Here is a 25,525-nt window from a genome sequence, read left to right on the forward strand (position 1 = left end):
TAAGCATTTCTGTCCACTTCATTTTGATTGACAGAGATAGCTTGGTTGCTTTATCTTGCATTGATATGGGCAAAGCATTTTGTGGAGAATTTAAAGGCTGTGGGCTAAACTGAGGAGAACAAGTTTTTGTTTGATTATCAACTGAAATTAGCAGAAATAAATGTTCTGGCTTTCCTGCCAACCTTTTCAATCACTTTCTTGTACTTTTAACCAAATCAAAAGCAAACAGCACAACTAACCCATCCAGCACATAAACTTTTGTTGGTGCCCTCTCCATTCACTAACCTGTTCAGCCTTCTGATGGAAGATGGAGGACATATCCAGTAACGTGCTACGTTCATCCAAGGCTGCAGCAAATGCCTTCCACTCTTGCTCCAGCTGACTGGCAATCTGTTTTATTTGTTGTGAAGCATAATGGCCAGACTCAATCAGGCGATTTGCTACTGACATTATGCGGCTTATGTTTACATACACATTCTGTGGAGAAGAAGGAGGGAAAATACAGTGGAAGTTAGCAGACCACTGAAATAAAGAGGTATACTTCTAAAAAAATCTACTTTATTACAGTACTATTTAATAGACTGGTTTTATTTGCCAAGTTTGTACATGCCAAACTTTGGAATCTAGGTGTATAACATAACGAGTGAGAAAGATGACTTGAAATAATCAGAGTCTAAAAGTCACATTAACAGTCAGCTTAAGCAAATGCATATTATTTGAAGACGCATTATTACAATGAAGAGGAAGAGGAAGAGTTAACCATGTTTTACAACAGTCTCAACAAAAATGTTAATGGATATTTAAGTCAACAAGACATTCAGACACACACGATATAGGAGAATCAAAGTATAATTAGTAAGTACCTGATCTATCCACAGTATCCGCATGTGCAACATCACTCTACAAACCTTTACATCAACTTGTGAAAGTCACTTTTAAAGTAACTACATTTTCCTGCCGCTATATTCCCTCTGAGCTAGCACTGAAAATTAGACAAATAAGGTCCAAAATCATAAGTATTCTCTAGCATCCTGGCATTACTCACTGATGGCTCTTAGTCATTCTTATTTTCAATCCACAGTTTCTTATTCCTGCAAAGCCAGCAACAAGAACAACTTCACCACCAAAATGTTTCTGAGTAGCCCTTTCAGAGTTACGTGTATATAATACTGAGTTGACACTTTCAACTGGGTAGACTCCCAGACATCTAGAATGAAGTTCTTAGAATCACAGGATTGTTGAGGTTGGAGGTCATCTAAGTCCAACCACGTAGACACTGAGCATCTCAGGTGGAACCACTACCTGTTGGCACCCAGCCACTACCCAGAGCCTGACACTGAGTGGCTGGAGCAAGTGTTGCAGTTCTACTAGGCTTCACTGTCCAGTCTCATCTGAGTGGTAATTAGCACAGGTCTCTATTAATTGTAAACTGTATGCATATGTGCAAGCAGGAGCAGACCTGACACAGCCTACACCTCACCTGGTCCACCTAATAAACTGAGCACAGCAGTGTCATGTTGGCTGTTTTTCCTTTCTGCACAATATTTGCTTTCCATTTTTTAGGTTATCCCACACATCTCTGCTCTCCTTTTAATCAGGGTCGAACAACTGGAAGAATACAAATCTGCTATTTCTAACAAATTTTAAAAGAGTGGAGAGTATTTAGGCCTATTTAAGTGTATGTAGCATAAATACAAGACTGCTAAATGAATCCAGAAAGCCCTTAAATGGTCTTTACAGTTGTGGAAAAAAAAAAAAACAAACAACAAGTGCCAAAAGAGAAAAGAATAAAGGCAACCATAGACTGTCATTTGAACTATTTCTGTACCATAATAAAAGAAATTTTTAAAATTCTGGAACACCAGTTAAAAATGAAGGACATGGTACGGTACATGTGAAGCAAAACAAATTAAAACTGAGCTGTGGTTAACATGCATTCATTTTCCCATGGCAATCTGGTTTCACAAGTGTGGAAGAACACCCCCTGTAGCAGTATGAATATGAGTTAATATGCTGACAGTTGAATACTTTCCAAGCTATGTACACCACATTCCATCCCTCAAAAAAGAACAAACAAAAAACAACTAACAATAATCTAAACTTTTTCCCTCACTATGTGATATATCTACTAAAGTTTTAAGTGATGGTATTTTAAAATGCAATGACCCAAAAGAGACAGACTTAGTCAAGAAGGAAAAGAATCTCCAATAGCATCTTGCTACAGTTAAGACTGTCTTCAGCTGATCCTTCAAGGTTAACAAATTTTGTTCAATTTCCTACAAGGACAGGCAAGTCCACTGCCATTATTATATGACAACTCCATATTTTGCACACTGCTTAAGAGATGAGAAACACTGCTACAAGTATGCTGTTGCTCATTCCCCAGGGACTGATATATTCACTGTAGGGATTTACATCCTGGTTTTAGTTAGGAAAGCAAAAGCTATGAGGTAATAACTGCTAAAGATTTATTTAGTGATATCATTTACATCATGTGACTATGCATGAAGCACCCAAAGCTTCTAAATGTGTATCCATTTAGAAAGTCTAAAAAGTGAAAGGCTGAAGTGATACTGCATTGCTTGATCTCTGTGGTGCCCAGTGACAGAACCTCAGGGAATGGCCTGAAGTTGTGTCAGGAAAGGTTTAGGTTGAATATTAGAAAAAGTTTCTTCACCCAGAGGGTGGTTGAGTGCTGGAACAGGCTCCCCAGGGAAGTAGTCACAGCACCAAGCCTGACAGAGTTCAAGAAGTATTTGGATGATATTCTCAGGCATGTGGTATGCATGTGGTAGGCACAGGCACTCTTGGGAATGGTCCTGCACAGGGCTAAGGGTTGGACTCGATGATCCTTGTGGGTCCCTTGGCATATTCTGTGATTCTGTGATTTTTCCACTGTCTTACAAACATGACTATTGTAACAAGACTAAAAAGGGAACAATTCAAGTTATTGCATTACAGTGTGTTTAGTAAGTACACAAATGTACTTAGTATGATGATTTTCTCCCAAAATGCTCTTCAGCCAGAAGTTGAAAAGACACCTTACAATATCTGGAAAGCTCCTCATTGCAGAACTATTCTCTAAAGGGAGAATACGTATAAAACAAGTATTGCTGAGCAGGCAACACAGATTAGTAGCTCAACACAAGCTGCAGTGCACTCTGTCATTCTTTGGTGCATGCCTGAAAGGCAAGTACACAGGTGAAAAGCACAGGTGACAGCCTACCAGCTTAACTGAACCGCTATCACACTCGATACAAAATAAACCTGGCAGGTGACCTGAAGGTTCTATTTTATTTCCTGATTTTCCCAGACACATTTAGAAAATGTTTGTTTAGCTTCAAGATTTCAAATAGTAGTTTTCTGACACAGAAACTATTAAGCATTCAGTTTTAAATGTCATCACCTCAGTGATACAGTCCATAAGCATCATAACTGGCATCTCTATATAGACTGTAGTGAGTTGGAGCTATTTGACTATGATAGAAATAATTTAGCAATGGAATTTTCAAATCATCTGCCACTTCACATGCAAATGGTCATCAAAACACAGTGTAGCATTAATGTATGAATTAACACCTGCTTTAATGATTTAAATGTTCTCTAACAACTCTTCTAGTCTCATTCTTGAAGCAACAGTAACACTTTCAGTTTTGGAATCCAAACTTTAACAATGAGGGCTGCAGAACAACTAGAGGTATAACCTGATCTATTCCCTTGAAAAAAAAACAAACTCAGCAACTCAAGATTACAAGTAAGGAAAGTGTTTAACCTGTCCTTCAACTACAAGGATCCTCTAAATATTCTCAGGGAACCATTTAACCATTGCTATTAGCACTGGAACAAGTGAAATATAATTTCACTCTTAATTTCTTCAAATTTATCACCTCTTTCCAACATTTTTTTATGGTGGACCTGGGGAATCTTACTGCAAGACTGTATAGTCCAATGCCAACACTACTTTCTTTCCTCCTGTACTTTTCACTTACTTTCACTTACTCATAGTAAACACCCATGCCTTCAACCTCTCCTTACAGCCATGTCATTTTCATGTAGATGTTTCCCATTACAACATTAAGAATGAGGTTCTAAACTGGACCTAGTTCTCTAATAGGACCAACTGAACCAGAGCAATTTCTTTACAAATCTGAAGTTCAGCACTCCCAATAAGTACCAAAAGTGAAATAAGATTTGCTTCTTTTCAGTAACACCACTGTCTGTTCCTTTAGTCCGTGATTCATTGACACGAGTACACTTGTTGCTGTATTAACACCTCAGCAGCTGACTGCTTTTTAAAATGTTTATTTGCTTCTTCCTTCTTAGGAAGGTTGCAGACCTAGCCTGTTCTATTTCACCTGGTTGACTTTTGAGTGCTCCTCAGAAGCTGAAAATAGCCTGAACTCATTTCGCCTTTTTCAGTCAGTTCTCAGGTTGGTGGCATCCAGACATTATGTCTAAGCATTAACTGCTCAACCACAAAGATTCTCTTAGGCATGTGCACTCAAGACACATCCTTCCCAATCTGACCAGGACCCACAGCTGTGCATTCTCTGAACTTCAAAAACACCAAAAATACACAGTTTGTTTGACTGTGGTTACCCAGAACTACCAAAAACGCGACTGAATACATTTTACCTCCTGTGCTGTCCCATGCCTATTTAGAGTCTTTGTCTATTAGGGATGTTAGATTGGTTGAACAGCTGATGGATTTAACTATTTAACTTTTATTTATTTATTTTACTGCAAGTGCTACTTAAGCAAAGCATTAGATTAACAACATAAAAATAAGTTAAAAAACCCCCACCAATAAAACCCATCAGACCCCACAAAACAGGCACGTCCCCACCAAGTATGAAGAGATAGCTTACTACTGTTCACCATGGTACAAGAAGTCTTTTGTGAAAGTCTGCATTTCAAAGCAATATGAGGAAAAACAGCCAAATCACCACTTTTGGTCTTGCTCCCATATGCCAAAATCCCAGAGGACCAAGGGCAGTTCTAGAATTCACATGGTGCTTAATTCTATCTCAAGCAACAAATCTGTATGGTTACAAAAATACATATTTAAAGTAAAAAGAATCTCAAGGTTCAAATGTATCAGTAGTATAAAGAAAGAGGAAAAAGTTACACAAGCTGTCAACTAAGTTGATTTTACCTCACCTGACCTTGTTTATGTTTTCTTTTGTACCAGTCCCTGTGGCTGGATCTGAGCAAGCCAAACAGGTCATCTTCATAACTTTTAACTTTGCAAACCCAGTGATACTCCATTGTTGTGTTCATACTTTTATTTTAACATCCCAAAACTCTCAGCAGTGCTCATTTCTGACATTCTTTTTCTGGAAACCATTCAGTGTTTGATTACTACCTTGATAAAGTGGTTTAGTGTATAAAAACATCGTGTTCTGAAAACATCAATCAACTTAGCTATATACTTACAATTGACACTGGACTTTTTGGACTATGGTTAATAAAAGTAACTTCTACTGATGGTCCTATCAACACTGAGACAAGTAGTCACAGCACACCCTTTAACAGTAGCATGTGCCAGCTTTCTTCAAAGTTTCATTTTGCCTACATCACTTCCTAAGCATTTTAACCCTCCCCAGTGCACTGCAAGGCACAGATAAAATGTAATGAAAGCAAGGTCATCTGGTCTAGCAACAAGAGTAGAAAATGTTCAAGCAGATAACATCTTCCTCCTCCTCCTCACCCATACTTCAAGTGACTTCTTGTTTTCCTTGTGCAGCAGCAGATGTATAGAAAATGGCAAGAAAAAGAGTGGACAGACAGAGAATCACTCTTTCTCAGTCTTGCATGCAAGACTGACTAATCGCACAATCATAGGTACTTTATTTTTGCAGTTCGAAAACTCAACACATAAATTTTATACTTGCAACTCCTATGATGTCTTATTTGAAAGTTTCTCCCTTAAAAGGTACTAAAATCTTGTTTTGAGAAGTGAAGCATTGGTTTAGTCACCCAAAGAGGAACGTCAAGCTGAAACTGAGCATTGCTTAACTCAAATAAATCTTGGGACTTGACAACAGCAATTTACTGTTGCTGAAAGCAGGCCTTTTAAATTGTACTGAGAATTCATCCTCATCTTTAGAGAGCAGAATCACTGAGCGTTTATTTTTCCCCACAGTTATGGAAGATGGGATCTACCTGCCTTATAAAGACACAGTTTTGACATTTATCAGTGGATAGAATCAAATTCAGGAGTAACAGGAGGTCACATACCTACAGCTGCACATGTGAACTGTCCTTCAGTCAGCAGCTCACTCTTTTAGCAACATCACCCTGTGTGTTAATCAGTGGTAACCAAATATAGGTCCCCCTTCAATGCACAGCCCTACACCTATCCAGCTTTGCTCTAGGACAGATTCATTGCAATGAGAAACAGTGTGTGTATTACACTTAAGATTTGCATGAACTTATTCCTTTTACCTTGAAGTGCAACCACGTGAGCCTATCACATACTGAATACAAAAGATTCCCAGAGTGACTACTTGCTAATGAAACTGTTGAAAGTAAAGTTATATAAACCTTTTTGGTTTATAACATTTGGTTTACATTTCCAACAACTTTATGTTAACCCCGAAAAGCAGATTCTAAAAATAGCAGAAAACCATTACAAGAAAAAAAAAAATCTGTATTTCTTCTTTGTCCTTGATGTAACCAACTCCTGTTCATGACAGGAACTAAGTGGCTTTCACAATGGTTTACATCCAGGTGGTTCACTTCAGACTGGAAGACCAGATCAAAATTTTGGCATCTCACCCAAAGGCTGTCACTCTTTCTCAGTTGAGTTTGGCAGAAGCAGCTGCGGAAGTTGCCCTCCTGCACCTCTTAGAAAGCCAAGCTGCTTCTTGGGAAGGAAGATGAGACCCAGCTATTGACTGAGGGTAGCACCTGCTGTGGAAGGGAGCATGTGCCCTGCAGCAACCACAGTGTGTTGGGAAAAGCAGCTGCAACATCAGAGTTAAGCTGTGAGCAAGTGCAAGAGGTTGCATTTAGCTGCTTGGGCAGCATTCATCCTTTGAACAGCCCTTCCCCACCTCAAGTGAGTCTAAGAAAACTACCTAGAAATCAAGCTCTATTAAGGTCCAGTTAGGGTCACAATGAAAAGCCTTCAAAATCTCCTGCAATAAATAAAGCTTATACATAGTTGTCTTCTTTTCTCTACTCCATCTAATTGAATAATTTTGCATGGTTGTAGATGGGTTAAAAGTTAAATTCCACTTCTAGCATTATAGCATTCACATAAGAGATCTTAAATCAACTTTGATTGCTAAAGAGTTACACTGACAGGAACAATGAACTAACAGCAGCTTGCTAAGCACAGAGCATATGCGGAGAGTGGTCAGGGAGAAGCTGAACATGTTTGCAGGAGTTAGGACTGCCCAACATTTTTCCAGTTAAAAGCTAATGAAAAAGAAGGCTTGCCAAAATTCAATCAGTTCATGTCAATTTTTTATGTCACATTCAGTTTAATCTTTGCCCTTAATCTATATGAAAGGCTTTTGCTATTTAACCAAATAAAATCCAGAAAATCTGAACCCTGCTTAAATCAAAACCAGTGACCGATCATTTTGAATTTGTATTTTCCTATTCTGTGCCAAAGAACCTCTCCTGGAGGAGATTATGATACAGAAACACATTCAAAAAACACAGCTTCTTTTTCCCCTTTTGAATGTTGGGATAGTTTAATTTGCCCAAAATTTAAGCTGCTGCCTGTACGCTTCAAGAAATCATTTTGCAGGCTGAGAAAAAGTCCCCTGTAATTAAAGCATTTGACAAGTACAGGCAAAAGAGAGATTAACAGCAAAAGACTAATAGCAAACACAGAGCAGGAAGGATTATGCTGCATCGCTCAAGTGCTTCCCACTGTTGATAGCATCTGAATAGTACAAAAGCAGGGAAAAAATAAAAAAGTCATCCCATTTGAAGGAAAGAGGACAATAGTGACTAATACCAGAAAAGGCTGACAGATGAAGATTTTAATCCTTGGAGTACAAGCTTAAGAATTGCCTGGAAGGTCATCCAAAATTGCTAAGTTCCAAAAGTCATCTCATGTCAATGGCATCTACTGTCATCTTGTGAGTTTGTTTCTGCTCTACTTCATATGCTGAGCAGTGAGGAACAACAACGAGGTTCTCCATAAGGGAGTTATTCCCCATGCCACGAACCAAACCTAATGGTCAAAGTTACATCCACATATGATGTTACATAACTTAATTGCAAAGTTCCCCAGCATTTGCTTTACTCTTTTCAAAAAGTACATATTGATTTTTATTTAACTTTTGCAAACATATCTGAGTTTCTAAAGAAGAAAATGTACCTTCTCTAATGGTGTCTTCTATTGCCTTAACTCCAGCTATACCATACACAAGAGCTGCCTTACTAGCCCCTCTGTTACTTCAGCAAGACACATAACCTAGCTAAGTTTACTTTGCCACTCTCTGCAATTAGTAGTCCTGTCCTACAAAAAGACCCTCTTGCAAGAGTTGATTGTTTCAACCATACTGTAATTCAATTCCCATCTTTGGACTGCCAAGAATGTTAATTTCTAACAAGACTGGTAGTGTTCTTCCTTCATTGATCTGACAGACAGGAACTGGATTTAGGCTCAGACTCTCAAGGTTATTTAAATACTTCAAATGCTCCTAGTGTAAGGGATCTAAAATGTACTTGAGAATTTTGTCCCCATGTCCAAACAGGGATTCATGAAACTGAAAATAAACAGCTTTTACTCACTGTCAATTAAAATCCAAATTTTTAATTGCAGTCTACTGACAGCTCATCCTAAGATGATATTTGCCCGAGAAAATTGTTTGTTTTAGCTCCATTCCACTATGCCAGAAATGGGAAATGTCTTCTTAAAAACATGGAAAATTATTACACCAAGCTCAGCTACTCCTCAGAACCTTTTGTCTGAGCTGCAATCTATTCAGAAGATTCTGAGAACTACTTCTTTCAAAATGGAGAGTTAAAATCCATACTACACATGATTCTCTGAAACGTCCTACAAGATCCAAAGCAGTACTCAAACACACATCCCAGGTTCTAGAAGGTCGGATGCTTATATTTGAGGAGTGATGAGGTTGTATTGAACACAGCCATTTGTCAAAACAATTTTGCTGCTTGATCACAGTACCTCTGTACTTGACTACCCTTTATTTTCCTCCCTTGTGTTTTATAATTTCACTTCTCCAATACAAATCTGATACTACTTGTAAAGAAGGAATGATTTATGTCTATGACTTACAAATTCTACCTTGACATAGAACAAATAGATAATTTGTATCTTTGTGTGGTGAAGGGAGGCCTGTTCTTACCATACAGTTCATGGCAAAATGATTGTGCTGTGTCTGAAGTTCCATTGCGTGGGGGTGACTGGTTCCAATCTCTGTGTAGCTGTTCAGAAACAGACCTTTGTTGTGTGTGATCCAGTCAAACATCTACATGAAAATATTAAGGAAAGAAAAAAGTTCAAAAATTTGTTATGGCAGAAATCATAGACAAGTAATTTAAGAAATCTGTGAACAGAGAAGACAGAGTCCAAGGTCACAAAAATCAACATGAACGCTCTTTCCATTCTAAATTACATGATTTTAACCCAATCATTGCTGAAATCTTTGTGGATCAAAGAGCTGAGGCTGTTGCTGTTACTGTTACCTTTACTACAGGTGTTTATCTCAACAAGCTACAGTAAAGTTGTAATTGTAAACTTCATTATTACAAAGAAGTCATAGTAAACAAACAGACTTGGAGCACAGCCCTGAGCTGCCAAGCTTAGACGTTCTCTAGTGTCAGCACTTCTTGACATCAGCAGCTTAGCAATTTAAATGAAAACAGCAACTCATGGAAATTAAGTATAAATTCATTCTTGCTGATCAAGTACTTCAGCAACAAGCTTAATATTTTTAGTTCGTAACTTTACAGCAGATTTGAAAACAACTATTCTATTTCTAGATGACTTAATAAAAGTATACTTGAGTAAAGAGTTACACATTACCTTCTTCCAAAGAAGTTTAAGAAGAACCCTTAAATACGTTTGTTTTTAAGAACAAAAACCCAATTATTTTAATATCCTAAGAAATTTTAGGAAAAGACCTTATCTGGCAATGGCCATCAATGGATATACATAGGTATGTTAACAGCGGCACTGGAAGACAAAGTTTTCAAAGACCAAGCAACACATCAAAAGCTAAGCTTAACATCCCACCCAATGGGGAGTTTCAACGGTCTTGAAATCTTTGCTGTATCTCAGCAAAAAAGATACACCCATTCTCTGAATAGCCTGAAAAAGATTGTTCAGACAATAATAGTATAAATGAGCAGTAAATACTTGTTTAAAGATCTTTCAAAATATGCTGGCTAACAGAACCAAATCCAGTATTTGTCCCAGGTCCATAAAAAAACAAATTATAAGTAGAACACAAGATGGTAAGGACTGTAAACCAAACTTCTAAGAGCTTAGACAACTGAGACAGCTAATCACATACTCCTAAAATTTTCATCTTCTTATCTAGAACACAGTGAAGATGTGTTAGAACATTGTTCAAAATAGAGACTGGTACTGCTCATGACCACCTTTCTCTAGGTCATCTTAATTCGCGGCCTTCAGACACCTACAGGGCAATTCTAGATTCCCTCCCACCTCGCCCCTTCTTGCCTTTTCTTCTTCTGGACCAGAGAGCACAGAGTTGAGTAAGTCCTCCAAAAGGAACGTGTTTATTTCTCCTCATACAATACCCTTTATCCTTCCCACATTTAAGTAAAATACATAGACATACACTGATAAAGAACCCATGAGCTATGAAATCTAATCGGACATAAGCAGTAAAAATAAGGGCTGCAAATAGATTAGGGCAAGGGTCTTAATCCAAAAGTGAGTTGGGATACTACATAAACCTTCTTTTTAATCTTTTTTTTTACTGGTTGTTGAGAGAATAAAGTCCCAGGTATGCTAGCTGCTGTCAACTTCATTTTGAGGTGCCTAATATTTGCCTTATGAAAGAAAGATGTGTTAATTTTAATAGCGACTTATTCTTGCAATCAGAAACCTAGAAAACACAGATAGGAGCTTATGCAACCACATGGCAGGACAGAGGTCAATCCCACAGGTTCAAGTATTTCACAAGAAGTTTCTTAAAGCCTAAGTTATATAAGCAACTTGGTAAAACATGAGTAAATGAAAAAAATATATTTTGATGGTGCTCCCACAGTACTGAAAGATATGCCATAACACAGAACAATTAATGCTGCAAGGAAGTGCCTGAAAGGTTGATAAAAGCATTTGGGCCTGAAAGACCAACACTAGACCAACAGTTTGCTATTTTCTCAATAATGTTATAATTAATAATTTTATAACTATTTCAACTCTTTACATGTCCCTACTACTTTCAGCTCTATCTATTCAGCAAACGCTTGCTTTAAATGGTACTTTTAAAAATTATTTCTTTTTTAAACACAGTACAAAACATTAGAGCAGTACAAAAAAAGTCCCTGAGCTGAAACACGTTTGCTCTGCTTTTACTCTTCCTCATGCATTTGTTATGACCACTGCTGGAGAGCAGGATACTGGTTTAACACAGACCTTTGGTTTCATACAGTTCAGGTAATCTTACATAAAATACTTCAAGAAATCCAAATACTTTAGGAACTCTGACAAAGGCCATACTGACCACTTGATTGCATAGCTTAGTTACCACTTCCCTGGAGAAAAACTCTGCACCCTTCCTTAAAGATACTTGTTCCATAGTAACAAGTCAATAGTAAGTGATTGTAACACCATTCTATATGAAAACAGATCTTATTTGAGCTCATTCAAAAGTCCCATACCTCCTCTTCAAATTCCATGACAATCAAGGGCTTTCTCATCTGAAGGGACTGGTTAGCCTCAAACATTATGAAATCACTCAGTTCCCTATTAATGACATATGCACTGTCAGAAGAGATACATCAGTTTTTAGCCTGGGACTTTAAACCCTACATCAATGAAACAGTTTCCCACATCAGCCTCTTTAGACTTTGTCAACTGCCTGTCACTCACTGTCCAAAGATCACTAAAGAAGACCAATGTAGTCCTTAGTCGTCTGTATTTATAAAGTATACAGCATTCATCTTCACATGATGCAGGCAAAAAGGGTTGGAACAAACCCTTAACAAAACAAAAGCTTTCAAGTCTCTAGCACTTAAAATATTCTTTGGTGAGAGCTACCTGTGTCCTTTACAGCTTATCAGTACTATCCCATGCCCTTTACTCTACAAGACTCTTAGTGCCTCTCAACCAAGACGTCCCTTATTTCTTGTTAAAAGTCTAGCGATTAAAGACAAAAATGACTATTTGGAGTTACCCCTGGTACTTCTCTCAAGTCCATCAAGCACCAGCCATTTATACTGCCCTCCCTCAATCCCTTACCTTTTCAGCATCCTGCTCAAACAGCCTGAGCTGAAAACATTGGTCCAATTTCAATTTTCGCACATGCCACATCTGATGCAGATGCTGCCGTGTTGAGTGCAGCCTGTCCAGCATGGTGGATACTTTGGGTAAAAGGTTCTGTAAGTCTGCATTCCCTGACCCCGAGTTCTTTTTGGGAAAGCTATCACTGCTCTGTATTCGCTGGAGCAGCTTCTGTCCTTCCACATCAAGGTCCTCGATAGGGGCCTTAATGACTTTCTTTTTTAATTGTGAATGCTCCTCTATCATATTGCGAGCACCTTCCAGGTCCTGAGGCATTTCTTTTTTTGACAATATATCTTGCAGTTCCTCCAGTCTGGACAGCATATGGGTTGCATTGCTAATGTAGTCCTCAAAGGCAACTCTGATTTCTATCCACTCCTCATGGTTGTATTCCAAACAGCCATCAAATTCTGGGGTTAGCTGAGAAGGATCAACTACTTTGGTAAGGCCTTCCAGAGACACCATATTTGTCTAGAAAATAAAAGCAGAAATAAAAAAATGCTGTTACTGAAATTAATTTGAAATTTCCTTTCAAGTTTTTGGTTTTCTCTTTGTAAGAGTTGATCATTTTGTGCACAAAGTCCACGTGGCACCTTTTCTCACACATGTCTTTTCCACTATCAATTCTGAACAGCAGAAGATAGAAGGTCTTGCAGGTATTTCCCAATATCAGAGAAATATTTATTTCTTACCTCACTACACTTCAGAAGAAAACAGCAGCCACTCCTTTGACTACTGTTTTGATTAAGCTTTGACTTTGTGTATTGCAAAGCCGAAGGAAGATAACAGTAAGGTTCAGACAGCTGCTTTCCTCTTCATGCTGGAGGTATCACAATTACCTCAGTGCAGACCAAGATAAACAGAGGAAACCTAGCTTTATAGTAGTAGAGGTAAAACCCTAATTCCATCTTTCTTACACTCAGAAAAAGAATATAAACAACAACATGCACAACTACCTAGTTTAATAGGTAGAAAGAAAAAAGAAGAAAACCACATTCCTCCTAGCACCACTGGCCTAAAGTAACCCTCCCTTCATGCAGAATATAATTTATCTGGGAGTTTTCAAGGTGCTGATCATTAGCGAGCACTTAAAACCATGAAATAAATATAAATTTATATTCCACAGGGAAAATTACCTCAAACTCAAACTTAGAGCTGCCAAAGTTAGTCCTCTGTTTCTGCCAGAAATTGTCTGGCTTGATTATCAGTGCAACATGAATACAACAGGGAAAGGATTCCTGTAAAATCTTCAGCAGAGGCTTTATGGAGTCCCATTTTGACCCACGCATATCTACAATGACAGTGAATCCTCGTTTACATACTTCCTCACTGCAGAAGAAAGAAGAAAAGGTTATCAAGCAAGTGTTATAACTTCAAACACAGACTCTACTGCACCACACTGCCTAAGGAACATAGTCTGCTCAGCCAATTGTAACACTCTAGGGTCTCACTGTTCACTAGCTAAGACATACAGCAGATCTCATGAACCTCTCAAGAAGTTTCTCTGACCCTCATGCCAAACTCCTTGTGGGTGATAGCTTTATACCCGTTGCTGACTTGATATTCTGACTCTTCGGAACACACACATACACTTACTTGACGGATGACAATATTCATGCCTTTCTAATGATTGAGGGGATCCTCTAAAAGACAGAAGATGGTAAATTGTTCTTACCTACCACTTTGCAACTTTTTCAAATTGTCTCATATTTAGACCCATATTATCTGAGAGTCAGAGTCTGCAGAGGAAAAAAAGCCATTTTTGACCATTTCTTTTGTAACAGGATCGATTTGTGGACAGTTAATGGATAAGACAGTATTTTATCATTGTGAACAAAACCACATCAACCTGTTTATACAAAACTTGAGCTCAGTTTTGTTGTCCAAAAGTCGACAGACCTTACATTCAAATTCTCCAGTACCTCTTCTGAGAATGGAAGATTTAATTTCTTTTCATCAGTACCTTCTGTACATTTAGTGCTTGCAATTGATCAAAAGTGACAATCACCACCACCACCAGAAACTTTGATTTTATTCCAGCAGAATTTGCTACGTGACCTTGTAGCATGACCATGGAAAATGAAATATTTCAAAACCAATGCATCATAGCCAACAGACTATCAAAAAGGATCAAATGTCCATTGTTTGAGTAGGAGTCACTTTCAGGGATGTGACTAATACAAATACCATTCTAGAGTTCATGTGGTGAGGTTTTTCAGAGTATCCAAGAAGCAGGGAAGCTTCACTGGCATACTTTACACACTTGTATTAGCCACACTGTAGAAAGATGTGTTATGACCGATACAGGAGATCTTCTGGAAAAAGTGACAGTATTAGTTCCTTAGAAGAGGAGGGTATTTTAAGTTTGAAAACTTAAAAGTTAGGAAAAAAAAAGAAAAGTCTGCAAAATTTAAAAAAGGGAGTTTATCACGATAAATGATGGCTCTACCACCTGCCCATAGAAACATCAAAAACTGCAATGGCAGAAGCAAAATATATTAAAATTGACTAGCTTGGAATCTACAATCTACAATTTTCTGACCATAATGAAAATGTTTTCTAAGATACAGCATTCAAGCACAAAAACAATGGGTCTGTTTTAAGGACAGACCCATTATTTAAAGGCCAAATGCTATTATATGAGTGCTGCTCTGCCCTTCCCTATTCTACCACCAAACTGAGGACTGCATGAGGAGTGCTTGCCACTAATTCACACAATACGTACATCTACTGGGGTGTACAAAGCAAGCCCTCATCATGTGACACAATCAGATGTGTCATCAATCATGTGGTCCCATCATCTGACACAAGTTGAATGTCTTTTAGCCAAGGATCACAACAATTAGGGTAGGAGGTTTTAGTCAGCCAAGGTCATCCATTTGTAAACCTGAACTACACTAAAATACTGGTACAGTCAGTGGTGATGACTTAAGTTTAGCTATATTTTTCAATAAGATAGATTGTTAAATTACTAAAATTGTGAGACTGAATCAACTTGAGTTTTTAGATCTCTTGCCAAACAGTTGATACCTCTGATTCTTCAGATACATCAAATAACAGTACTGCAATAAATACCAGACAGCCCAAATGTTGGGGGCTATTTGTACCACCTTGGACTTCTTAATCAGCTAGAGTTGCATGATCAGTCCCTAAAATATGCCTTGTATGAAAATGAGTCTTGCTTTTAATAAAGCTCCCTTTATTCTCAAAGCTTTGCCATGTTTAAAGAGATATAAAACCTGCACTAACTTTTAATCTTAAATCTCTTGATGCTAAACTAGCATAAGCCTTTTGCCAGAGGATTGCTGTATCTTGCCAGATTATCTCTAAAAAATTCTTGGACACAGTTTGATGCACATTTATCTATTAACTTCTCTAATAACTTGAAGCTCTCAATGACTACATACATCTCACCATTCAAATCTGAAAGTAAAGATCTCAAGCCTTCTTCCTGTCCTTCTTCCTCTACCTCCCCCAGTTAACTTTACAAAAAAGAGGCCGCATACACTGTCAGCTAGATATCTTGAAGTTATTTTTATGAAACCACTTCTGTCAGTCTGAAACTGGTATCTGATTATATCAGGTGAAAAGACCAGTTGTAAATTAACACATTACAGAAACATAGAAGATGTTGCCTTCAGGGATGTTGTCCAAGGAATTTTTTTCAACTGTAATGACAACTGCTCCTTGAGGTCATAGGCAAACATAGTGAAGCACAGCAAGCATTGCTCCAGCCCACAACAAATGTTGGCAGATTCCAAGGAGGACCTAAAGTCAGGGTCTTAGGATCATTTTTGTCCCCAGCTCAGATAGTCCTAGAAGCAAAGTTATATATGAACAAACTTTTTTTACATATATACAAAATATCTCTTAACTTCATATATACATATATATATGGGAGTATATATATACACACACACACAAGCATTGGATTTAACTTCTGCCAATTTACTTGAATAGCACATTGCAATGCATAACTTAAACTGCTGATAATGTAATGCTATCAGTACTTTCACAGATCGCTCCACAGATTTATCTGAGACCTTTACAAGCAATTTTACATATCTCTCTCCTGGTTATTTCTGTGCTTTATCCGGACACTATGATTTACCTAACACAAATAAGAGTTAGGAGTGTTATGCTGACCCCACTCCACACAAGGCATATTGTGAATGATGACCAGCATGTTTCTAGTTACTGATGAACTGAAGGCCTTTGAGTTGTATTTGCAATCTTCAACACAGAGACAGCAATATGGCATGGTAGTGCTGTTTCCAAGACACAAACTACTTCCAGCTAAAGCACACCATCCGTTCTGCCAATGGCCTTCCTTTTACAGGGCAGAGTAATTATTTCTCTTCCAAAAAGTAACTTGAAAATAGCAACTGTCAAAACTTGGTATTGATTAGCTCATTTTATTAACCCATTCAGTCATCTAGTTTGTGGGTGTATTGCAACATAATCCATTTATTTTGTTATACAGTTTTAGAGCTTATCAGACTATCACTTACCTAGGAATACATGCTAAATATGAAATTAGTCTTCTAAGGTCTTCTTGCCGTATTCTATCATGATTACTACGAGCTGGAAACGTTAGAATGGGACCTCCACGCTTATCTCTGCCACCTGAAAAATTAAAAATGTTAAAAGACCCCACAGCATAACACTATTCTTGTTAGCAGAACTAGTCACCAGTATCTACTTCCAAAAAAGCAATTTCAACTTAAATGCCAACACTGTCATTTCAACACCAACTTAAGACTGAATTTTAGAGCACTGATCAGCACACTGTTACAACTCCTACAATGAGAAAATACATGTAAAAAAAATTGCAACAAAGAATAACCAGAACATTACACTTAAACATTACAGTCATGTTCAAGTCTGACTGGCAGTGTGACACCTCCAGCAATGGTGCTTTGTTATGTATTTAATTTTTGACTCAGCAATTGTACAGATTAAATTTAAACACAGAATTATGCTACTCTGTAGGCAAGTATTTAGATGATATGGCAGCAGAGAGCACAGCTGTGAGAAGTGCACCCAGGTAGAGGAGCTCCTCCACTTAGTGACAGAGCTCAGGGAGGAGGTGAGTAGGTTGAAGACGGATGGATCATTGTCATAGGAGACTCCCTGTCTGAAAGGAATAGAAAGCCCAATGTGCCAAGTGAATCCTCTTGAAAGCCTACTGCCTCCCTGGGTCCCAGGTTAAAGAAGTGATGATTAAGCTTCCTACCCTGGTATGGCCCTTGGATTATTATCCATTATGGGTTTTTCAAGTAGGCAGCAATGACACTGAAACAAGAAGCCCAAGAGCAATCAAGAGGGACATGACTGAAGTCTCTCCCTGATGGCCTTGGGATGACTGGTTGGGGGATCAGAAGCACAGCTGATGCTTCTCTATCCTTCCAGTTGCAGGGAATAAGGGAAGAAATGGGAAGAGCCAGCAGATAAATACCTGGCTCCAAGCCTGGTGTCACCAGAAGGTTTTTGGGTTTTTTGATCATGAGTTGGTTTACACATCATTAAGCCTGATAGTGAAGACAAGGTACACCTGTCTCAAAGGACGAAAAGGATCTTTGCACAGGAGTTACCAGGACTCGCTGAAAGAGCTTTAAACTAATTTGAAGGGAAAAGGGACAAAGCCGTGCTCACTAGACATAAGCCTGTGGTTAGCACACCAGTGTTTGAGGTATGCTAGCAAGGTCCTTCAGTCTGCCATCTCAGTGGAGATAGGGATGAAGATCCATGCAGCAGCCAAGACGTAAGGGTTATTGATGTGTTTGAAACGATGGAAGCACCTGAGAGAAGTCACATAGAAACGAAGGCTTCTGCCCCCAAAAAGGTGACAGAATCAACAGCCCAACTGAAGTGCATCTACACCAATGCACGTAGCATGGGCAACAGACAGGAGTAGCTGGAAGCCACTGGGCAGCAGGAAAAGCGTGGCATAGCTGCCATCATGGAAACACGGTGGGATGACTTGCACAACTGGAGTGCTGCAATGTAAGGGTGTAAACTCGTCAGAAGGCATAGACAAAGAAGGAGAGTCAGCAGGGTAGCCCCATATGTTAGGAGAGTTATGATTGCCTAGAGCTCAGTGACAGTGACAACAGGGTGAGTGTTTATGGATATGAATCAAGGAAAAGTTTGCAGATGATGCCCAGTTGGGCAGGAGTGGATCAATGGGCCAAGGCCATTGAGGTTCAACAAGGCCAAGTGCCAGGACCTGCACTTGGGTCGCAACAACCCCATGCAACTTTACAGTCTAGGGGCAGACCTGGGGGTGCTGGTCAACAGCCATCTGAATGTGAGCCAGCAGCATGCCCAGGTGGCCAAAAAGGTCAATAACATCCTGGTCTATATCAGCAACAGTATGGCCAGCAGGATTAGGGCAGTGATCGTCCCCCTATACTCAGCACTGGTGAGACCACATCTTGAATCCTGTGTTCAGTTCTGGGCCCCTCACTACAAGAAGGGCATTGAGGTGCTGGAGTGAGTCCAAAGAAGGGCAATGGAGCTGGTGAAGGGTCTAGAGCACAAGTGTGATGAGGAGCAGCTGAGGGAGCTGAGGTTGTTTAGCTGGTAGAAAAGGAGCCTCAAGGGGAGACCTTATCGCTTTCTACAACTACCTGAAAGGAAGCTACATTGAGATGAGTCTTGGTCTCTTCTCCCAGGTAACAAGGGACAGGATAAGAGGAAATGTCCCCAAGTTGTGCCAGGGGAGGTTTAGGAACAATATCTTCACCAGAAGATTTGTCAAGCATTGGAATAGGCTGCTCAGGGAAGGAGTTGTGTCACCATCCCTGGAGGTATTTAAAAGACACGTATATGAGGTATGCAGGGACATGGTTTAGTGGTGGACTTGGCAGTGCCAGGTTAGGGGCTGGACTTAATGATTTTAAAAGTCTTTTCCAACCTAAATGACCTTATGATTCTATGATTAACTTCATTACTAGCAGAATGTGGGTGTATAGTATTTCACACTCATACATATGCTAGATTGAGTAGATGTCAACTATTTAAGCATTTAACTTGTATTTTTATCCTGTTCCAATTTGCAGATTCAGAATTGTTACTTTTTAATTTTGTTAACAACGCAGAAAATTTTGAATCCACTTAATATATAATGCAAAAAAATCTGACTTCAAGTGGTTCCACTTCAATGTGTTCATCTCAGTCATAAAATTGCACAGACTTACTGCAGTCAAATAGTAAAATGTAATTTTATATCCAACCCCTTTCTAGTGACAACAAACCGTTACTATTACTAAAGGCTATATTGAAGCCAGGAGGATATCTTTATCAACACATCCATAATAGCACAGACACTTTCTTGCAAGTTAAATTTCACATATATGTTCTCAACCACAGATGTGTGGACTGTTTTCTCCTGTCCCATGGAAACGCAGAAAAACACTATCCTCAGTCCAGAATTTCTCATTTTAAATCAGCTCCTCATTGTAATTCCACGTTACTAAAAAAAGTTTTTTAAAAATCACTTTGAAAGGAAGGCTAAAAGAAAATAAAAATAATAAAAGAAACCAGTCACTCAAAAATTCATCACTATCCTCTCCAACAGTCTGCATCTGCTTGCTAGAGACAGTAAGCCTGACTGTCAAAGTCTCTAGGGACTGTCTACACTGGACATGTTCCCTGTGAGGCACCACATGAAACTCAGAAGAGGTAAAAGCATCTTTGAATGTCTGTCAAACTAGAGTGTCAGAAGCCTAAACTTAAAAGGAAATTCATATCCTTATCTTCCATGACCTTTTTAAGTGGGAGATAAGATAAAAAACTTAGTTGTCTCATTCTAATGGAGAAAGGCTGGTCTTGACCATCCTGACTCACTTGCCAAGCAGAGAGCTTTGAGGATTTTTACACAGCAAGTGACAGGAGAAAAACAACACAGGAGCCGTAAGAGAGAGGAATGATAAATGACAAGACTGAGAGTCCAACTGCTCAAGCCCCTACTGAGCTCCAGAGTGATCACTGGTCCCCAAAGCTACCAAGCTCAGTTGAAAGTCTGCTGCAGTCCTTAATGCTCTCCTCATTGCACCACAGGCCATCATCACCTTCAGATCTTAAAAATTCATGTTTCAACCGGTAAGTGCTACTGATTCCAACCCCCCAGAAAAACTAACTCAAATCCTCAGGGTGGATATTCTTCTTTTAAAAGCAGCAGCTAGCAGAGAAGACCATATGCTGAATTGTCTTTAACGTTCTCTAAGCATTTTAAACAAATGCTTTGTTACACGCAGTCACCTCAGATCAGTCCTCTGGGTCTTTCCCACACTGTAGCTCCTGCATCATGCAATTTTCTCAGTATGGCAGAAGAAAGGAACCCTTATTCTTTATGTCATTCTGGACACCACTTCAGTTGGCTCCCAGGTCCACATATATCATAGAGAAAACCCATTTTTAAAAATGGTACTTAAATTTCTGATAAAACATCCTGAAATTTTTGTACATCGGAGACAAAATCTGCTGTACAAATTTCAGGTCTAGATGTGTAATGAAGAAATTAATACAGCCTTGATTTTTGATGAAAAGAACTTCACTGCTCTTTTCACTGTTCTCTCACTTACTGTTTATCTCGCCTTAAACCAGATAGCAAAACTGCAAATATTAAGCAAAAAAGTCCCTAAGACTTGCGTCTTTTCATCAGCTATACTGACAGCTTTCTTAGGCCTTTTCCCATAAATAACTCTCATTTCCTTTGTTCCTGATGCTCCTGTGTCATAGACAAACAGGAAAGTTAAAAGCAACAATGTATGATGCATCAGGTGGGAATTTCCTGTCTCACAACAGTCTTTATCCAACTCAATTCCCTATTAGTCTTGGTTTAACAAAAATATGTTAAGCTACTACTTTCAACAGTGAGACTTCAATTTTTACCCCTTTCCTTTTATACAACCCCCCACACAGTACTGAGATATTCTGTGTTTAGGCCAAAATGTGTCACATGAATACCTGATCACCTCACATGAGCCATCTAACACAAATCACTTCTGTGTAGTGCACATCACTAATAGGAGTATTGTCAACGGTCTTCAAATGGCACTAAAATTCAACAGGCTGATGAAGGTATTTTAAGAATATGCCTTTTTACCTAGTTTCAAAGTACTTGGGTAAAGCTAAACAGTGAGCTTTTATTATGGCAAGACAAGTTATCAAGGGCTATTTCTCCATATGAAACCAAGATAACTGTCCCTTGCAAGAAAATGCTCTCCTCATCTAAGTTTGTGTAGAGATGCAAGAGTATCTGTACTTGGACAAACTTCAGTTTAAACTTAACAAAAAAAATTGCATCTGTGACTCTATTTGTACTTCACAGCAAAGCCTAGAGATGTAAGCATTTCAGGTGCTAAGACATCCAATATTCAAAGCAGTTTATTTCCCAGTTAGGTGAAAACTGGTTCAGTAAACCAACAATCTTCCTTTACTTTTCATTCCCAGGTATAAAGCTTGACAGTTCTCATTCCACAATGGTTAAGCCCTAGTGGTGGTGGTACTTTTGTTGAAGGAAAGGGAAGGGGGGGAACACACTGAAGAATGTTGTTGTGGGTTGTTGTTCATGAAGTTTTTTTAAATCATTTGCACTACTAAAGTATCTCATTTCATTTGAGTTTCACTTGCAATGGAAATGTGAAACTATGGATTTTGGCACATCAGTTCTGGCCAGCCTTGTTGCCCACAGCTGTTTGCTCTATTCTTCCATTAGAAGTTGCTACCTTCACACAGGCAAGCTGGCAACCATTTATTCCTACTGACACCTTATCTGCTCTGGTTCACAATCTATCATCTCCCCTTAAATTTATCTTCAGCTTTCATTTGGCCCATTTCACTTACACTGAATTAATGCCTTTTGAGATGCCATCTGCTTAGAAATTACCATCAGAAAACAACAATCATTTTTCAGATCCCTTCTAAGGGGTCTAAACTAAGTACTGGACAATCTGGAAATTCTGAGGGTTTTTAATAGAAACTGACTTCATTTTCATTAAATACTACAAAACAAGGTCCAAAAAAGAGTAATGAGGGATTGAAAAATTGTGCTCAACTCCCTTTTCTTATCTTCTTTCCCTCTGAAAATACAGCTTTAAGAAAGCTTTCACCAGCACTACAATTCATCTGCAGAATTGTGAATTACCATGATACCAGAGAAATCAGCTCTGGGGAATCTGTTATATCATTCACTACAGTTGCCAGGAACTTTTAGGAAAAAAAAAAACAAAACCAAAAAAACCCAAAACACACACACACAGACACAGAGACACACACACACACACACACACACATGTTTTTTTGCTTTAAGCTTCTACTTGATTCAAAAGAGTGGACAGGATAAAGTACTCTGTACCACATGCTGTACTTGCAAGCATCAGCATCCATGCATAGCAAATCTCTTAAATAGTACAATTTCAGGAATCATTTTTTGTGTTTTAATATTAACAGACAAGAGCTTTATTTCTGCCTTTCTTGACAAATTATTTATTGAAAAAACCCTTTTCAAATATGAGAATGTCCTCTAAATTGTTTGACATTAAGATTATGGCCGAGGGGATGATGGTGTTTAATCCCAGAAAGTCACACCAAAATGCACTTCACAATAATAAGCAACTCAGCCATCATTCCATCAAGTAAAGTTACTTATCAATTTACAGACTATGTTATGATACTAACTCATATAAACCCCACTTTTAAATCCTCTGCTATTCCTTGTTCAGTAACCAACAGGCACTGCAAGTTCACCTCTGCAACGGAGGTATTTCTCCAGAATATGCTTCAGATGGGCCAATAACAAAGGCAACTCTGTAAAACTCCCCAGCAGAAGAAGCAGAAATAAGAAAAAGAATATGACATTGGTACAGTAAGTTCTAGGCTGCTGCAAATAATGCTGTTAGATAAGCAGGGTTGAGGGAATGCGGGATATGACATGATCAGGACGACAACTAGCAATGTTCCAAATTCAACAAAACATACACATTCTTTATTACAGATCCTTTGAAAATGCTTATGCTATGTTTGGGATATCCAATTGGAATAGGTGCTACCCAGCTCTCTGTGATTTTTGTAATAATAATTAAAGTATTTAAAATACCATTTTACATGCTACTAACACCACAGTTGGATATTCTACAACAGAAAATAACTGTACCTGAAAGGTATGCAACTTTTTCCTTTAAAATTGGCAATACTTCCATAGCCTTCATTTCATCATTTTTGCGAAACCCTGAAAAAACGAAAAGATGATTAGTCAGAAATTCAGACAAGCTCAGCTTCTACATTTAATGAATGCACTGTAAAACATTTGCCCTCGGAATATATTGTGAATGTTTGATTACAGGAATTAAGATAACCTTATAATAAAAGTCTGGGAGGAGGGCATCAAGCTATTAAGACCAGGCACCTTTAGAAAAATTACCAGCAAAAAAACCCCCAACCCAACCCACCAAAACCCCACAACAACACAGACAAACAAACAAAACCATCTAAACAAACAACAAAACAACAAAAAAAACCACCAAAAAACCCCAACCACCAAAAAAACCCACACAAAAACACACACCAAAAAACCCCGATGCTATTTACATACAACTTTCTTTAAATCACTTCTGTAAGCACAATTCTTTTCTGCTGCCTAACAGGCACAGAATTTTGTAAGTGAGAGCACATTTTGTCACATTAACTCTACACATACATGGAGTTTGAAACTGTCCCCAAGGTGAGTGATTACAGTCAATCTTGTAAAGCAGCACATCAACAGCTTGTCCCTCCTCTTGACTTCCTATTTCTACTACTCTGTTTCTGTGGCCAAATTCTAAGTTCTTCCTTCTTTGATAAGGAAGATCTTTTAACCTTATACTCCATATTGACCTGTACAGCACAGAAATCGTCATGTTTAGGCCAATTTTGTTCATCTTACAAGAACTGTGATACAAAAGATCTCAACTAACTGTATGACCCTTTCTGGTCTATTTGGATTCGTGGGGTTTTTTTAAATAATCTTATTTCTGAAGAAAGTACCTCTGATGGGGCAAGCGGGAAGCACTTTACTTCTCTATCACTGTTAAAGCACAGAAGTGCTTTTAAGACAGCTTAAATAGCTTTCTATGACACCATAGTTGTGTTCCTTAAAGGCAACAGTTTGAGATGTATAGAAGGTAAAATAAGCTTTTTAATTATTTGTAGTTTCAGAGAAACATTCAAGAGCACATGGTGCATATGTGGCAATCTTTTCTAAAATAAATTGTTCTTCCCCTGTGTCTCTAGAGACGGCAGCAGAAACCCCCACTGATGTCCAGCAGGGAGGCTATCATTTCACTTCCTCCTCAAAAACATCTAAATTTTCATAACTTTTGGTCTCAGGTTATGAGCTTAAATGAAAGACCTGCGCACTTCAGAGCTAAAACCTGAAGGTAGCAAGTGGGTGTCATCAAGTAACATAAGATCTATAATTAAGGGCATCATATATGTAAATTACATAACAGGTTTTCCAATCCAGACAGCAATATTGAGACTTCTGTGTCACTAACACAATAGGTTATGGGCACTGCCCTTCAAAGCAGACCCAGGATGCACCAAACACAACACTCAAGGGACACGGATGGTCAAGTGTTTGCACGTCATCAACTACACTGAATGACACTGTTGATCCTGAAGAACTGCCCTCAAAACACATAAAGCCTAGTGGTGGCAAAAGTAAGCTGACTAGAATTACACTGGGAGGTTTACTTTAGGTGGCAGGACGTTTTGTAAAGGAAAGAACCATGAAGCAGCACATAGGACTGCCTGTGAAAGACTATGGCCTACCCATGACTGGGGACTTTTAAAACACGCATTCAGACAAATGTCTGTCAAAAACGGGTCCCTCCAATTCACTGTAACTGAAGTGTTCAACCACGACATTGTCTCAGCACCCGCAGAATGCAAACAAAAGAAAACAAAACATATCAACTTCCAGCCAGATGGAAATTCCCTGGCTAGTTCTGTGTTTTTTCATGAACGCCATAAACCAAAAACAAACCCAAAATTCGGTACATTTTCTCAGAA

At 38.6% G+C, this 25,525-nt stretch overlaps 1 protein-coding gene across 1 annotated transcript in view; it reads right to left on the reverse strand.

The window, feature by feature from the left end:
• Positions 1-25,525, reverse strand: part of TRIO (trio Rho guanine nucleotide exchange factor) — a 255,846-nt gene that overhangs the window by 155,066 nt on the left and 75,255 nt on the right. The window contains 6 exon segments of the mRNA XM_051799299.1: positions 286-477; positions 9,339-9,461; positions 12,428-12,940; positions 13,606-13,798; positions 16,981-17,095; positions 23,631-23,705. Coding sequence (XP_051655259.1) covers positions 286-477; positions 9,339-9,461; positions 12,428-12,940; positions 13,606-13,798; positions 16,981-17,095; positions 23,631-23,705 — 1,211 coding nt within the window.

The sequence above is a fragment of the Manacus candei genome, unplaced genomic scaffold (genome assembly GCF_025592945.1).
Source record: "Manacus candei isolate 608988 ecotype Guabito, Panama unplaced genomic scaffold, ASM2559294v1 h1tg000049l, whole genome shotgun sequence".
In the NCBI taxonomy this organism is placed as follows: domain Eukaryota; kingdom Metazoa; phylum Chordata; class Aves; order Passeriformes; family Pipridae; genus Manacus; species Manacus candei.